General features: G+C 46.0%; 1 protein-coding gene across 2 annotated transcripts in view; it reads right to left on the bottom strand.

The window, feature by feature from the left end:
* LOC127632789 (inactive N-acetylated-alpha-linked acidic dipeptidase-like protein 2) overlaps positions 1-14,926 on the bottom strand; it is a 373,182-nt gene that overhangs the window by 122,319 nt on the left and 235,937 nt on the right. For both annotated transcript variants that reach the window (XM_052111561.1, XM_052111562.1), the window contains 3 exons: positions 14,589-14,681; positions 7,370-7,575; positions 1,192-1,320 (listed from right to left, as the gene is read on the bottom strand). In XM_052111561.1, the coding sequence (XP_051967521.1) occupies positions 1,192-1,320; positions 7,370-7,575; positions 14,589-14,681 (428 nt within the window). The remainder of the gene's footprint in view (positions 1-1,191; positions 1,321-7,369; positions 7,576-14,588; positions 14,682-14,926) is intronic.

Below are 14,926 nucleotides of genomic sequence, written 5' to 3'. Positions count from 1 at the left end.
GTATATATACTATTCTGATCCTAGTGAAACTTTGTAATATGGCACTTTTGTACCACTGTCTCCTTAAGATGATTTGCTTATGTTTTTTCCTCTTTTGTAAGTCGCTTTGGATAAAAGCGTCTGCCAAATGAGTAAATGTAAATGAAATCTTCAGTTTTTTGGCAAGTTTAAGCATTGTATAGCCTTCATTCCTCAACACAATGATTGACTGATGAGTTTCTAGAGAAAGCTGTTTCTTTTTAGCCAATTTTGACCTACTATTGACCTTAAGACATGCAAGTCTATTGCATGCTGTGGCAACTCAAAACAAACACAAAGACAATGTTAAGTTTCATTTAACGAACCAAAACAGCTTTCAACTGTGATTTTCTAGTACCAAATTAGTAATTTAGCATGGTTTCTCAAGTATAAGGTGTTGGAGTGATGGCTGCTGGAAATGGGGTCTGTCTAGATTTGATAAAAAATGACTTTCAAATAGTGGTGGAGCTATTTTTTACATCAGTAACGTCCTTATTATACTTTGCGATCATTTGAATGCCACTATGGTGAATTAAAGTACCAATTTCCTTCTGAAACAACAAAAACTGTACATTATTCCAAGCTTTTGCCCACCAGTGTATATATTATAATTATTGGAAATGTAATGCATGAATGAATGAATGATTGTTGCATTTATATAGCGCTTTTTCAGACACCACACTCAAGCGCTTTTCACATTGAACAGGGGACTCTCTTCAACCTTTATTAACAAATAAATAATAATAATTAATAACTAAGCTAACCAACAAAACTTTTTTTTTTTTAGAATAACAAAATTGAAGTGCATTATAGCTCGATCTGGGGTTGTTTCCTAATAAAAATGGCACACTTGGCTTTACTCTTGCTGCACATGCTCTTAAGGAGAGAGAACATCTTAAGAGACCATAAGAATACATTCAAATGGCTGTACAGGAGAGACTTGTGAAAAGCCTTTATAATGATACAGTTTGGGCATGTATTATGCTAATTGATAACTGTGGGCACACACTCCTGGATTAGTCAACATTAGATGGAGGGTAGAAAAACATTTGTATATCGGAACCTCGGACATTTCACGTGAGAACCTTTTCAGTGCACATAGGTACACCACATGTTCTCATTTATTAGTGAATGAGACCCAGCATGAGCAATAGGCAAAAAGATGGTTTGTACCTTTTGGATGTCAGAGGCCAGTTGCAGAAGTGAAGGTGATGCTGTGGACTGCAGGGACCCAGATGATCTGACTGGCCTGTGGAGGCTGACATAAGCCACTGCACTGCTTTGAAGTACCACTGCATTCTCCTGTACAAATACACAAAACACATACATATGCTGACACTTGGAGAAGTGAAGAAATGTCAGAGCTTGGTTAGCTATTTTGGCATAAAACATGAGTAACGCCCCAGGGAGGTACAACAATTTGTGGAATGAACAATGTGAATAATATGAAACATTATTGTCTTCCTCATCCTCAAAAACATTCATTTTATTGTGACATTGTTTGGGGTTTAAGATTAATGATTATGTTTTTCTTGCACTTATTGGAATAAACTCTGTGCCAGGCAGAAAAAAAAATGATTAACACACTATTATCTTCCATAGTTACTATCTTCCATATGTCTGATTGAATCTTCATGGCTTGCTGATTATGTTAGCAAATCTTGTGCACTATTGCTGAGGGGTAGTCTTTACTATTTTTGTTTTATTTTCCCTTTACTTTAGTTATTAAACTGAGAAAACAAAGTAAGAGAGGAAGTGCTTCGACCACCCATTCCACCTTCTAATGTTCTCCTTCTTTTTTTTTTTTTAGCAATATTATGTCAACACTTTACAATAAGACTATTTGTTAACATTTTTTATTTATTTATTTAAGTATTTTTATATAATATAATAATATTTGTTAATGTTAATTTATAAATATATTATCCATTGTTCATGTTATTTACTAATGCAACAACGTCATGGTTACTGTTGTAACCTCTGGAAGGAACAAGACGTTGTGTCGATTGCGTCTCATTCCTTCCATTGGGGAACGGAGGTTACAAAAGTAACCGTGGCCGTAGGTCTAGGGAGGAAGAGCGTCTAGGAAGCGAGAGCTTACTGGCTAACCTGGGAGAGAAGGCGCACTGGATCAGCTTGGTGAAGGGCGTATGGTGCAAGCGGAACACCCGGTTGGCTGTTCCATATTACCGAGTTCTACCGGCTCGGACCTGACAAAACACGGGACGAGACCAACTCTGAGGTTGTAAAACCTAGCAAAGGTGTTGGGTGTTGCTCTGCCCGCCACTTTGCAGATTTCTGCTAAGGAGGTGCTGTGGGCCAGTGCCCATGAGGATGCCACACTTCTCGTAGAGTGTGCTCGAACCCGCAATGGGGGTCACGTCCTGGGTGTGATAGGCAAGGGAAAAAGAGTCAACAACCCAATGAGCTAACCTTTGTTTGGAGATGGTGTTCCCTTTCCGCCATCCTCCAAAGCAGACAAAGAGCTGCTCAGAGCATCTAAAGCCTGTCGTGCGGTCCATGTAGATACGTAAAACACGTACCGGACATGGCAACGAAAAGGCTGGGTCTGCCTCCTCCCGGGGCAATGCTTGCAGGTTCATGACCTTGTCCCTTAAGGGGTTTGTAGGAACCTTGGGCACATAGCCAGGTCGCGGTCTTAGGATGACGTGAGCATCTGCTGGACCAAACTCCGGGCAAGTGTCACTGACACAGAAAGCTTGCAGGTCCCCAACCCTCTTGATGGAAGTGAGCGCGATCAGGGGGGCTGTCTTCAAGGAGAGGGCTTTGAGCTTGACTGAATTAAGTGGCTCAAAGTGGGGTCACTAAAGGACTGAGAGGACCACTAAGAGATCCCAGGTGGGGAACAGGCTTGGCCGGGAAGGATTCAACCTCTGGGCGCCTCTAAGGAACTTGATAAGAAAGTCGTGCTTACCAACGGACCTGCCGTGTACTGCGTCGTGGTGGGCTGCGATAGCAACGACATACACCTTCAAGGTGGAGGGGGGCAGCCTCCCCTCCAGCCTCTCCTGCAGGAATGAAAGCATTGACCGAACTGTGCATCTCTGCGGGTCTTCAGATCTGGAAGAACACCAATTTGCGAACAGACGCCACTTGAGGACATAAAGCTGCCTGGTAGAGGGAGCTCTGGCTTGGTTGATTGTGTCTACGACTACAGGTGGTAGACCGCTTAAGTCTGCCATGTCCTATCCAGGGGCTTGACGTGGAGATTCCAAAGGTCTGGGCGTGGGTGCCTCAAGGGAATTTGCAAGGGAGGTGCTGTCGCAAGGAGCGTGAGATCAGAGAACCAGGTACGGGTGGGCCAATAAGGAGCCACCAAGGTGACCTGTTCCACATCCTCCCTGACCTTGCACAGTATCAGTGCAAGAAGGTTCACTGGAGGAAATGTGTACTTGCCCTGTCCCCGGGGCCAGCTGTGTGCTAGCACGTCCATGCCGAGAGGGGCCTCCTTTAGGGAGTACCAGAGTGGGCAGTGGGAGTTGTCTTGGGAGGCAAAGAGATCTATCTGTGCCCTGCCGAAGCGGTCCCAGATCAGCTGGACCACCAGGGGGTGTAGCCTCCACTATCGAGTAATGGCTGACTCCAGAGGAGGAGATAGCGGGCGAGTTGTGACATGTGACGGGAGTGTATGCCACCATGGCGCTTTATGTACGCTACCTATGGAAGAAACCACCACAGGGCTGGTGTACAGCCAAGAACTCAAGGCAGTTGATGTTCCAACGCAGGTGGGGCCTCGTCCAGAAGCCAGTTGAGAGGTGTCTGTGGTGACCACAACACGTCTGGACACCTGCTGTAGGGGGACTACTGTTGGCAGAAAACAGAGGTCTGTCAAAGGGTTGAAAGTCTGACAGCAGAAAGGGGTGATTAACTCATGGTATATGCCGCGACACCATGGCCATCATGGGACTCGAGTCTGAAGCCAGTGCTGGAGAATTCTCATATGCATAAACCCAAGCGGCATGATGCGGCCGAGAATGACATATGCCCCAGGAGCCTCTGGAACAGTTTGAGAGGAACCGCTGTGCCTGGCTTGAAGTGAGCAAGGCATGTGAACACTGACTGCATGCGCTCGGTTGTGAGACGTGCTGACATTGACACTGAGTCTAACTCCAAACCGAGAAAAGGGATGCTCTGAACCGGAGAGAGCTTGCTTTTTTCCCAGTTGACCTGAAGCCCTAAACGGCTGAGGTGCGCCAGCACCTGGCACCTCTGGGTGCATAGTAACTCTCGAGAGTGTGCTAGAATGAGCCAGTCGTTGAGGTAATTGAGTATGCAGAAGCGCACTTCCCGCAGAGGGACAAGGGCTGCCTTTGCGAACTTGATGAAGATGCTAGGGGACAGGCCAAAGGGGAGGACCTTGTACTGATACGCCTGGCCGTCGAACACGAACTGTAAGAAGGGTCAGCTTCAAGGCAGAATGGAGACACGCATCCTTCAGGTCTACTGCCGCGAAAGAATCTTGATGCCGAACTCGCCTCTGCATGAGCATTTTGAACGGGAGTCTGTGTAAAGTCCAGTTGAGAACTCGCAATTCCAAGATTGCCCGCAACCAACAGCCTTTCTTGGTACGATGAACTAAGGGCTGTAGAAACCTTTCTTCATCTCAGCTGGAGGGACAGGCTCTGTCGCTTCCTTTATTAGCAGAGTGGCAATCTCTGCTCGTAAAGTGCTGGCGTTTTCGCTGCGCATTGGCGTGGAGTGAATACTGCTGAAATAAGGCGGGAGCCTGGCGAATTGAATCGCGTAGCCGAGTCGGATGGTTCTGGCTAGCCATCGGCTGGGAAGCGTAAGCCATGTGTCTAAGCTCTGTGTGAGAGGCACTAATGGGACGATCATTTTGGACATACCGGGTGGGGCCTCATGGCGGGGGGGTGGGCAGGTAATCGTCAGGAGGCAAGAGCGTGTCCCGAGGCTTGGGTGGTGAGAAAAATCTTAAAGCACTTACCTCCCTCCACGCACCCGGCAGGGGGCAGGTTATAGAATGAAGAGGATGTCCTGTAGGGACATCTTCGAGACTCGTCAGCACTGGCTTGCCAGGGCTGGGCAGTTGTGGGTCCGGAGGCGAGATGGCCGCATCCGGGGAGCCAGGACTGCAAAGTTTTGGTGCCGGTGTGCCGTGATGACCCAGGGAGTGTGGAAATTGCTCTTTTATTGACAATTTGGGTACCACAGCACAAGGGGGGTGCGGCGAAAGAAAAATGGGGAACTGAGTATTCTCCTCCCAGCCCTCTCCCGGGACACGGAGTTGTCTTGCTCCCAGCTCTGGAGCAAACGTCTGGCTTCCTGGGTGCGCCATCTCAGGAGCACATAGGAGCTTTCCGGGTCCTAGAGGGGTTCCTGGAGACAGGGGGCGTACGCCACCTGCGGGGCACTTGACGCTGGGGCTGAGAGCTGGGCCCAGGTTGAGGCGGAGCTGCCGGTGGTTACTTGGCAGGGGGACGCCAGCACTGCGATGGCACAGCATGATGTGAGAGATGGCCTCCGTCTGTTTCTTCACTGCCGAAAACTGCTGGCCGAAGTCGTCGACTGTACAAAGACAAAGAGACAAAGAGACCGTACTGGGAGACAGCTGCATTGAGAAAGCAGTCTTTGTCAATGTTGCGCATCTCGACCACGTTCAGCCACAGGTGGCGCTTCTCGACCACGAGGGTGGCCATCGCCTGCCTGAGTGCTTACGATGTGACCTTCGTAGCTCTGAGAGAGAGGTCAGTGGCAGAGTGCAGTTCCTTTAGTACATCAGGACTACCCTGGTGCAGTTCTTGGAGTGCCTTGGCTTGGTGTACCTGCAGGAGAGCCATGGCATGCAATGGCGGAGGCGGCCTATCCAGTGGCAATGTAGGCTTTCGCAGTCAGTGACAACGTTGTCCTACAGGCCTTGGAGGGGAGTAACAGGTGGACACAGGTGAATCGCAACCACCCTGTCCACCTTAGGGACCTCAGTGTACCCGTGGGTCGCCCCGCCATCCAGGGTAGCGAGAGCGGACGAGCGAGGAGGTCGGTTCCGCGCAGTAAAAGGTGCCATCCACGAACCTGTCAGCTCGTCATGCACTTCCGGGAAAAAGGTACCGGGGGCCATCATCTTAATCACAGTGTTAATGTATGTCAACGTATATTGTGAAGTGTTACAAAAAAAATTATATTTAAAGGACCTTATTTTAAGAGTGCTATGCCTTAAGCGCAGTGCTAAGCAATGTGTTGTATGCGCAAATTCAGTGGACTTGCCTATAAGGTTTTGATATTTTAGTTTAGGTGCAAGTGTTGTTGGTTAAATTGTGCACACATTGTGCTAATGGCTGGGTTAAGTGCAATTTAAGTTGAGTTTTTCTCGGGTTATTGCACCATCTGCATCCTATTACTGAAGACAGCCTATTCATAAGTATTTGTTTGTATACATGGGCTGTATGTAATTCATTAGAAGAAAACAAATGTCTCTCGTTCTTTTGTACTATAACTCTCTCCCCTTTTGTTTGTCATCATTCCAGTGCTGTGCCTACAGAGAGTGCTATAGGTGTTCTCTATAATAAGAGCATAGTCATTTTTCGAAACTAGAAACACTGTGTCTCTGTAGATGGCTTTCCATCCAGGTATTTTTATGGACATTTTGGTATATTGCATAAAAACTGCTGGATGGATTAGCACTAAGATGCAATTAAAATGTCCAAAATGTTCATAAAAAAACGAATACCCTCGCTTGAGGTGGATAATTGTTTTATTCGATAAGAAGAAATGAGTATAAAATATGATGGAAACACATTAACTGAATAAACTCTTATCAAATTTATTAGGAATACAAGATGTGCATCAAAAAAAGTCATGTGACTGCATAATTAATTAATTAATGGTCTAACAAGAGACAAGTTCTTTAAAGTGTTTTGTCTGTGTGCTCTATACGGCAAGTATTCTACTCTGTGGCACAGCAATTACATACTTCAGATTTAAATTTGCTGTTAATTTTGCGTAATTTGAATGTTCTGTCAGTAAGCAAGCCAATTAGGGATCCAATTAGTCATGGATTATTTTGTTTTTTCTTTCCAATTAAGTAGCATAGTCTTCTTTGCAATTGTGAAATACACTAATTAAAATGATTTGAGGTTGCTGACTATCTGATTCTTATTTGTCTCCAAGGACAAGGAAACCTTCTAATGTTAGTTCACACAAGAGAACTCACTCCACAATTTGCTACATTAGGGAAATATGGGGCATTTACTTGTCTTGTTCATGTTCTTGCACATGATTTACTGAGGCATTGCATATGTTAACAGGCTAATTTACATGTTGATATTTGTTTGAGGACATTCAAGTACCTCAGGGATGAATAGTTTAATATTACCTTCCCCCATTCAATGGAGCCGATGTTGCCCAGTGACGTTCCCCCCCATGAGCAGAAGATGATGGTACGGTCGGGCTTCCAGCCTACACGGGTCTGAGCCGTCATGGAGGCGATGATCTGAGTCATGACTGCAGAGCCGTTCGCCCAGTCAGCCAACGCACCTTTGTACCAGCTACCATGACGACTGCCAACCAGAACATATCGATCTACAAGGGGATACAGAGCAAGAGCACTTACACACAAAACAAGAAACAAACAAATACAACACACATGCTCAGACTTACACCAAAGTGAAGTCAATCACACACATACACACAAGCCCTGACTCTCAGTCAAGGAAAAGAAACAGTTGCTCATATAATTAACTGCATGCAATAAGCTTCACTTACGGTGAATGTTGAACCGAGCTTAGCACTGGGCCACCTTTGACTGACACCTTGTGTAGGTAGAAACAGATAGAGCTGACGAGAGCAAAGAACTGAGGAATATTTGAACCCACCTGCACTTAGGTGTGCTGAGAAGTCTTAGGGGAAGTTATTAAAATGACATCTAATCATACATAAACAAGACCTCGAGCTGCCAGATAATATAAACGTAAACACTTAATAATTAAAGTTCACCCAAAAATAAAAATTCTGTCATTATTTGCTAACCCACATTTTGTTTCAAACCTGTATGAATTTTTTCTGCTGTGGAACACAAAATGAGATGTTAAGTTGAATGTTAGGAACTGAGAGCACCAGTCACTTTCATTGTATGAAAAAAAAACATCAACATTCTTCAAAATATCTCCTCTTGCATTTCAAGTCTTAAAGGTTTCAAGTGGCATGGTCAGTAAATAATATACATTTTTGGGTGAACTATCCCTTTAAGCAATATCACAGGAGCAAGAGTGCCATTGCACTGAATATCAGCATAGCTTTGATCTGGTCAAAATAAAAATCATATAAATCACAAAATAGTGAAGCGATTAGCTTAACTACATTTCCGAGTAGCTATGTGGTAGCTTTTCAAGTTTTTAAATCAATTTATCGATCGGTTCAATCTTAACGACTCAGGAAGCTAACTGTCATGCTGCCGAATAATTTGGTACACACTTTCACTTGACAAAATACTCACAGAATATTTTTAAACAAGGAAAATAAAGATAATGCTGGTTCCAGTGGATCTAAAAACAATGAAAAACAAACCAGCAAATGCATTCTATCGTTTGCCAGTGATGAACACGTTTGTAGCTTGTGAACGACTACTGCAGCTAAAGACATTTTACCATCAAAAGAGTGTCACTTAGTAGCCTTCATAAAATAAATACAATGGTGTAACAGCCGGAGGTCCATCCCACCTCCTGCGAACCTGGAGAAGAGGTGAGGGGAGGCGTGGGGAGAGGGAAAGGGCGAGCAGAGACACAGAGAAAGAGAGAGAGAGAGAGAGAAGAACTTGCTTGCCGCCTCCCGGACGCACAGTCGCCTGATCCTCAACCACTCCTCTGCTCTCTGGCAGACACCAGCTCGCTCCTGCCCTGGGAGACGGCAGAGAGTCCTCCGGCCCTCGTCGGCTGGCAGCGACCCCTCCGTCCCCAGGAAGATGACCGCAGCTGCTCGCGAGAGCATCACTCCTCCCTCCTGGGTTTCGGCACCACTGTAACAGGTAAAGGATGGGCAACGAGGAGGCGGGAACTGACTGAATAGTTGATGTAAAGTTTAATGGTGTAAATTAACTTAAAACAACATAAATAATAAAGACACACACAACGTGGCAGTGTGCGTCTCGCTCTCTCTCCAACCGGCATCTCCGGCTGCCACTTATCTCGCTCTACCACTGATCAGCTGATGTCACTCCAAAGGGGAAGAAACCACAGAGAACACACCCCACCCGGGGGTATTTTGAGTGGAAATACGTCACATGGTCTTGCAGACTCTTTTTCGTCAGAAGTATGGCATGTGGAGAAGTCCCACGGTAGGTTCTTCCCAATGGGGGAGGAGTTTCAACAAACATGGTGACTGGAGCAGAGGAGCCTCTGCTCTGCAAATTTTTGTCAGAGAGGCGCCACTAGTCAGGGCCCAGGAGGCCACCACACTCCTTTAAAGATAGTGATTAAACTCAGCTGACTCCAAAGTCTCAAATGGGGCTTCCCGTAGACTCTGAAGAAATACAGAGAGGTCCCATGAGGGAATGACAGCCTGGAGGGATTCAAATTCCTGGCACTTCTCAGGAACCTGATGATAAGGTCGAGCTTCCCTAAGGTATTACAGCCCACGGTGTCATGGTGTGCTGTTATAACGGGTATATACACCTTCATGGATGAGGGGGACAGCCTTTCCTTCAACCTCTCCTGCAGGAAGGAAAGCACCAAGCCGACTGCACATCTCTTGAGGTCTTCGCGTCGGGAAAAGCACAACTTTGCAAACAGACGCCACTTCAAGGCATACAGGTGCCTCATATAGGGAGCCCTAGAGTGATTGTGTGGGAGGTAGGCCACTTAGTCCCATCCAGGGGTCAGACATTGAGATTCCAGAGGTTTGGTCGCTGGTGCCAGATTGTAGCTGGTCCATGAGAAAGAATGTCCTTCCTCAGGGAAATTGGAGGGGCTGACGCAAGGAGTGTGAAGTCCGAGAACCAAGTCTGGGTGGGCCAGTAGGGTGCTACTTAGATGACCTGCTCCTCATCCTCCCTAACCTTGCAAAGGATATGTGAGGTGTGAGGCAACTTGATGTGCTGCTGACTCCAGAGGAGGAGAAGGCGGGCGAGTTGTGACATACAAAGGAAGCGTAAGCTATCTTGACGGTCGATATATGTCACTGTGGCAGGTCGGAGGGTGGGGCCGGGTCGGGTCGGGTCGTGATTCTACACACCCGGTCCCTTATCAAGCTAATACACTCGACGGCAACCATCGAACACAGGTACATATACACAACAGGTATCAATGTTACATAATGTCCGCCTTCAGATTTCTCTCTCTCCCACACTATCCTCCACAGTTGGCCTTTATCCCTCTCGGAGGCTTAATTAGCCTGATAAGGGACGGGGTGTGTAGAATCACGACCCGGCCCTGCCACAGTCACCGTTGCCATGTTGTCTATCCGAACCAACATGTGCTTGCCCTGGATCAACTGCCGGAACCTCAGCAGGGCGAGCAGTATTGTCAACAACTCGAGGCAGTTGTCATGCCAACATTGCCGCGGGCCTGTCCAGGAGCCAGCAGCTGCATGCCTGTTGCATACAGTGCCCCAGCCCGTTTTGAAGAGGCGGCGACAGACCAGCATGATGGCTACGCGATGTGTTGCTGGAGCGCCAGATCTGCCAAAATTGAATGGTGGACGGTGGTTGTAGTGACTGCCAGGCACACTGGATATGTCACTCAGGGAAAAAGGAAACTGCACTTTTGTTAAACTTTTGGGTACTGCAGCTACTTGAACATGTGGCGAAAGTAAGTGAAAAGGGGACAAAATATTCTCCTACCGGCCCTTCACCGGGGGATGGAGTGGTCTGTTCACTAGCTCCGGAATAGCAGGTCTCCTGATCCTTGGGTCAAGTGTTTCAGGGGTGCTTCGAAGCCTTCTTCTTGGTGGCTAGCCAAGAGAAGTGTGGTGTCTGCTTCCTGCGGGGGTCTCAAAGCCGGAGCGGGGCCGTGAGGGTGGGCCGCAGCGGAGCTGGTGCAGTCGCTGCAGGAGGATGCCCTAGGTGACGAGCAGATGGGGTGCGGGATCTTGAGCAGCACCGGGGCATGATATGTTGGATGGTTTCCGTCTGCTGCCTCACTGTGGAGAACTGCTGGGCAAAGTCCTTAATGATGTCGCCGAACAGGCCAGCCTGGGAAATGGGGGCATCAAGGAACTGTGCCTTGTCGTCCCCTTTCATCACGACCAGATTGAGCCAAAGGTTGTGCTCCTGGACCAACAAGGTGCATATCGTTCGCCCGAGAGACCTTTGTTGCCCAGAGTGCTAGGTCAGTCACCGAGTGCAGTTCCTGCATCAATCCTGGGGCGGAACTACCCTCGTGCAGGTCTTTTAGTGCCTTGGTGTGGCAGGGTGGAGGGTGGGCTGGGTTGTGATTCTACACACCCAGTCCCTTATCAGGCTAATTAAGCTTCCGAGAGGGATAAAGGCTGACTGCGGAGGATAGTGCGGGAGAGAGAGATAGTTTACGTGCATGTCTGTCATGTGTGTTTGTGTCTTTTTAAGTTTATCATTAAAACTATTATTTATATTGACAAGCCTGTTCTCACCTCCTCCTTTCCATCAAAGTACGATACACTTGGCTTAGTGGACTTGCAGGAGAGCCATGGCATGCAGGGTGGAGGAAGCTTGTCCAGCGGCACTGTAGGCTTTGACCGTCAGACGTAAACCTACAGGCGCTAGACAGGAGCTTCGGGCGAGGTGGCGGGTGCTCTACGGCCATAGGTGCACCGCAAGCGCCTTATCCACTGGGGGCATCACTGAATACCCCTTGGCTGCCTCATCATCGATGGTAGTGAGGTTGGGGGAGCCAAAAGTTTGGGACCGGGCAGTAAAAGCTCCCGTCCACGATCTTGTCAACTGCTCATGCATTTCCGTGAAGAAAGGAACCGGGGTGGGGTGTGGATGTGATCGGTGCCATGGGCCCAGGAACCAATTATCGAGCCGTGAGGGTTCAGGGGAGAGTGGAGAGCTCAACTCTAGCCCGATGCTCGCAGCTGCCCGGGAAAGCATGTCCATCATTTCCGCATCAGCATGTGATTGGACGACCTCACCCAAAGGGGGAAGCCCAGCCAAGGCTTCTGTGTCCGACTGGATGAGCCCGCTCTCCAATGCTGCGCTTGAGAGCTCATCACCTTCGTGGACTCCGAAAAAGAGGTTGAACTCACCCTGAGATGAGCAGGTGCACTCATCCGGAAGCCTGATCAGGGCAAACGAGCGTGCTGGGGAATGGGAGGTCTGTGGGGATTTACACAGCAGAAGTGGTCCCACTGAGGTCCTCAAATTGCCCCCAGTGCTAGCTGCGCTGGCCTCAAACCAATTTGTTCTGCCGAAGCGCCAAGGGGCGATCTATGCTGTGCACCAGTGCAGAGGGGGGAGAAGCCACTGTAATGCACCACCAGAATCCAGCAGAGGTGAATAGAAGCCGTGGGAATTCAGCTCAATGAACCGCTCAGCTCCAAAGAAAAAATCTGAATGAGCGGTTTGCATGCCAGCTCCTTTATTCCCGTATGTTTGGGGGAGTGGCATGCAAATACCACTCAGCAATACCCATTGGCATTTTATCAAAGATTAGAGGTGTCTCAGGGTCCCAAGAGTGACCCCTAGTGTCACTTCTTCAAGAGAGTGACAGATAGGGAACAGTGAATTTTTCATATTAAACATGTTGGTTTGTATAGGTGGCATGCATAAATATGCAATTGCATTGTACATTGCCACATACTGTAAACTTGGAAATTGTATTGCACTATACTGTATACTGTACCATGGCTTAGATATACATCATGTGATTAAGTATTTAAGATGCTTTGCCTATGACAGAAAGCTCCGTGCATCATTTTCAAAAAATTTAAATACAAATTAAGTAACTTAAATGTAGAAAGCAACTCTTAATGTGAAACCTGTAGTGTAACTTTCTCTGAAGAGTAGTTTTAGCATAGCTTAACACATTTTTCTGTTGATAGTTGGTAGCTTGGCAAGCTAAATCTTTTGAGTAGCTTGCTCTACACTGACATAGAGAAAGTTTCATTTTAGATGCAATATTGCCAGTGTTTTTTGTTAAGTTTTCCCCCATTAATGAAAAAATTTTCAAAAGAAGCAAAAGTAGAATCAACTATTGTATGGTGCTGAGTAACACACAGAATGACAACTTCGAGAATAATAGACAAGCAGGATGAAATCAAAAACAGTGAAACTTTTCATTGCTGATATACTAACTATCAGGATTCTTGAAAGGCTGCTTGTCCAATCAGATTAGTGGAGCTGAACTAACTGTTGCATACAAAGACAAAAGTAAAAGGGCCTCATTCAATAAACTTTTGTAAATTTACGAGAAAATTGTGAGTAATTCGGGCACAAAATTGACACTCTCAAAAATGTTCTTCCCGATTCACATATGCTAAGCACATACTAGAAATGTTAGGTGAACCTGTGTATGTTATTGAATTCTAAACATTCGTTAATAGGTTGCTCATGCACGCTCATTCACAATTATCATAATCCTTGGCCATATAAAGGAAGGAATCAGACCCGCTAGTAGATCTGGAAGCTTTCAAAATCTTGCGGAACATTAATAAAAGTTTTATTTTTTTTTTAAATGCGAAATGCATTCAAATTATAAAGTACTGGCTAAGCAAACACACTGGTGTGTCCGGTCTCAAAGAAAGTAAGGAACGCATGGTCATCACATGCAGGGTCGTATTAAGGTGGTCCCTGTCAGTCATCTGAGGGGGCGTGGGGTGATCATGCACTACACGGATGGGTATAGCTGTAAGGACAGCTTCACAAACTATTTACACAAACAATTGTTCTGCATGAATGAGGCGCAAAGAGAACATCTTATGATTTATGCTGTGTAATTAGAGATTGGGCAACCAATTATGACAAGAAAAAAACCCCCACTGTAAATCAGGGAGGTAATTAATGGATGGCTAAAATTCATAGACTCTGACTTTTACAGTCTTAGGGGTGGGGGTGAAAGATAAATGCTTTCATTATATCAGATGTACAGTTGGATTAAATCACCCTGAAGGTGAAAATATTGGTCAGTAATTAAAAGCCTATTTTCAGCAGCCAAGTGACCTGTATTTGGACAGTGGCAGACATTGTTTAAAGAGATTAGTTTGTCATAAATCAGGTAGTAAAAAAAGAGCTGTTTCAGCACCTAGACTCAGATTTGGATTTCTTCACTTCCACACTTTCATTATTTTAGGGGATGAAGTCGAGAATGCTTAGACTACACTCATTTTCCAGAGGACAATCCCTTTACTATTACCAATGCAATATAATAAAGCACTGTGACAAAGCACTGTGTCTTTGTTATGTCAGACCACTGCGGTTTAAATGAGGACCACACATGGGAAATGTTGGCAATGCTAACTGCAGCTATAATCAGAGTTCTTTGTGTTAATTTAAATAATTCTGTTTAATTATGACACAGATTGATTTATGCATATTCTGAATTCTCAGAAATGTAAAAAAAGCCCTTTGGATTTGCAGTGGAACAAAATGAAAATGTTGACATATTTGATCTATAAAGACCTACCTGGATTGGTCTTGCCTTTCAGATATCCGATAACATTGTGCACCGTCTTGAAGGATGCCTGGTTTTCAACTGTGAGATTTATGATTTTTCTTGCTGAGGAACAAGCAGAAATTCCAAAAATAATTAGTCAGTGACATGTGGAGACAATATCTACATTCTAAAACCAGCTCTAAGAAAATGGCACAAAGTATTTATTTAGTCGTGCCATCTAAAAAGTTGAGATTTGTAGCATGAAAATGTCCAACACATACCAAGACGTTTGTTTTGCACACTGAGGGGCAAATTTACTAAACATGTGCCACTTTTTCATGCTATTAATGTAGTCCAGGACAAAAACC

This window comes from Xyrauchen texanus, chromosome 39 (genome assembly GCF_025860055.1).
Source record: "Xyrauchen texanus isolate HMW12.3.18 chromosome 39, RBS_HiC_50CHRs, whole genome shotgun sequence".
NCBI lineage: Eukaryota > Metazoa > Chordata > Actinopteri > Cypriniformes > Catostomidae > Xyrauchen > Xyrauchen texanus.
The sequence above is the reverse complement of the archived record's forward strand: the minus strand, read 5'-3'. Positions and strand labels throughout refer to the sequence as shown.